Source organism: Littorina saxatilis, linkage group LG11, assembly GCF_037325665.1.
Source record: "Littorina saxatilis isolate snail1 linkage group LG11, US_GU_Lsax_2.0, whole genome shotgun sequence".
Lineage (NCBI taxonomy): Eukaryota > Metazoa > Mollusca > Gastropoda > Littorinimorpha > Littorinidae > Littorina > Littorina saxatilis.
Window position 1 is genome coordinate 7,297,465 of NC_090255.1, and position 2,500 is coordinate 7,299,964.

Below are 2,500 nucleotides of genomic sequence, written 5' to 3' on the forward strand. Positions count from 1 at the left end.
TATAAGATATTTTACGAACGCAGAAGAAATATAATATATTTTGAATGATAGTTTCATCATCATAAATATTACAGGTTTATGTCAATTTCTTCAGAGATGCGCAAAATGGAACTCAAGCTTAAGCTCCTCATCAAAATTGTTGATGGAACGAATATCGTCTAGAATGTCTGCTTTAGAGGTTAAGATTTACCCTTGCAATTTATACCACCACAACACCACCACCACCAATAACAACAACAACAACAACAATTATTAGTAATATTGTCCGCCACATTACTCGTTTGTTTCTAAGAGCACATTTATAAGTTTATCTTGTTGGGCTCCTTTATCATAACATTCAATTATGGCTTTGTATTTATGCAACTGAATAAAAAAACCCTGTTCAAACCAACAACAACAAAAACAACAACAAAAATAACAACAACAACAACAACAACAACAACAACAACAGAATAACATATACATTAACCACAAAACAAACCAACAACACCCACTCTATGAAAATGCCATTACTATTTGTGCTAACATGGGCAGGTGACACTCTTCACAATAAATACTTTAAACAAAAACATGAATTGCGTTCAAGGGAAACAACCATGCTTGCCTACCCAAATCTCCATTACAAATGAGCCAGTAAACCAGGTATAATTATGCTTAGTAAGTGCAAAAATGGAAGGAAAAAAAATTAAGTAAATGTATCTGTGAACAAAGGGATGTAAGTGATCCAAACATTATAGAATGTGAACATTTGATATTTTTCATATATATATATATCATTATTGTACATTAATCATACAGATTGAGAGGACACCACATCCGTGAATACTATACACCCTACGTAGGATGTGTCTGGAAACACCTTACGATGTGTCTGGAAACACCTCCGCCTGGTGGGGTTTTGCAGCCAGCGCTGCATAGATAAAAAAAGGGAAAATTGTCTCGGTTCGAGCGGCAGCAAGCTCTATGTCTCTAGACTATATTGCTGTTAACAGTGACAACCGAGAAGCACGTTTCGATTTTAAGCAGTGCAGGTTCATCGGCCGAAATATTTTCCAGGCTAAGGACACAACACGCACAGTTCGCTTGATTCTATTTGCTCGGTAAGCCACTTAAAATCGGATTTCTGGAACAAAAGTAAGCCCTTTCAATGTTGTAACCTGAAAATTACATTACTCGCTTTCTCTCGCATTTCAATATTTAAAAAACCCAAACTCGTGTAAATCTGATATGACACAGCAAGTCATGTAGTTTTTCTCTATATATAGATATATATATCACAATATCAAAACGCCATGATAAAAATCAGTATATATATCACAGTGATTATTGTGTTGAAATAGACCATAAAAAATATGCTCAGAATTGTTATACAACAAATGTACTGAAAGTGGTTCCTGAGAATTCAAACAATTGAAAACAGAAAAATAAAAAGTTGACAATAAACAAGACATGAAAAGGCAAGTATAAGTACATGATAGAAAATGGGTATAACATAAACGATAGGTTCAAAGGTCATAAATGTAGAACGGAACAACTCTCCTTAATGAAACGTTTTTGGAAAGAATGCTAAAACAAAATCTGATTAAAATAAAAAAAATCTGAAATGGGCTGTTCTGTACATTCTTACAACAGAGAAATACACGAAAGAATAAAACAACAGCCAAGGCATACAACTGAGCAATGACCCTATCTTAGGCACGCTGGAATAAATAATACTTATTTTAAAATGTACATTATACAATTATGTTCTTGCTGTTGTATATATGTATATATATACAATGTTATTTAGTGTTGTCAACTTGTGCACATTTGAGTATTAGCTTGAAAATGTAAAACAGGAAAATGATAGCCAATGAGTGAAATCCTTAAATCAAACTAAACGAATCTACTAAAGAGGTGGCCAATACTTCCCTTTTCCACCGCCACCACCACCACCACCTTCCACCTTTTCAGCCTTAGCGGTAATACCTGCGCACACAGATAATGATATAATATTAGCCTAATGCAGAAGGGGGCGGGAGGTATCTGTTTTAATCAGTTATCGTTCTGTGTCGTTGTACTATTCATTGTCAGTGGCAATGTGAGCATCACACAAGCATACAAAATAGTTTACAAAACCAAGATCTTCATAATTAGTCAACACACACACGGTTATCTTTAAACGAACCGGTGAACAATCTGGATAGTATTCTTCGCGGTTTAGTTGCCTCCTCATAATGTCTATGAAAAAAGCAAAGTCTGTGATAGAGGCATAGCTAAAACATATTTTGTTTGGTACGAATAGTAAGCCCCCTTTTTACCTAACATTTTCAGAAACAGTCAACTTTTCTATGTCACTTTTTCTTTTTCACAGGTGTATCCAGAACAATATGACCTGTCAACCATTAGGAAGACGAACTACCGAAAAGTCAATCATGGTTTATCAATCAACCTAAATCAGTTTTCCACATATGTGTTTCACATTTTAAATCAACTCAAAGCAGTTTAGGAAGCATGTTTC

General features: G+C 34.6%; 1 protein-coding gene across 1 annotated transcript in view; it reads right to left on the reverse strand.

Moving 5' to 3' along the window:
- Window positions 1-2,500, reverse strand: part of LOC138979654 (uncharacterized) — a 7,567-nt gene that overhangs the window by 1,396 nt on the left and 3,671 nt on the right. Inside the window, exon 5 of the mRNA XM_070352372.1 lies at window positions 1-1,968. This exon is cut by the window's left edge and continues 1,396 nt beyond it. Coding sequence (XP_070208473.1) covers window positions 1,956-1,968 — 13 coding nt within the window. The 3' untranslated portion in view covers window positions 1-1,955. The remainder of the gene's footprint in view (window positions 1,969-2,500) is intronic.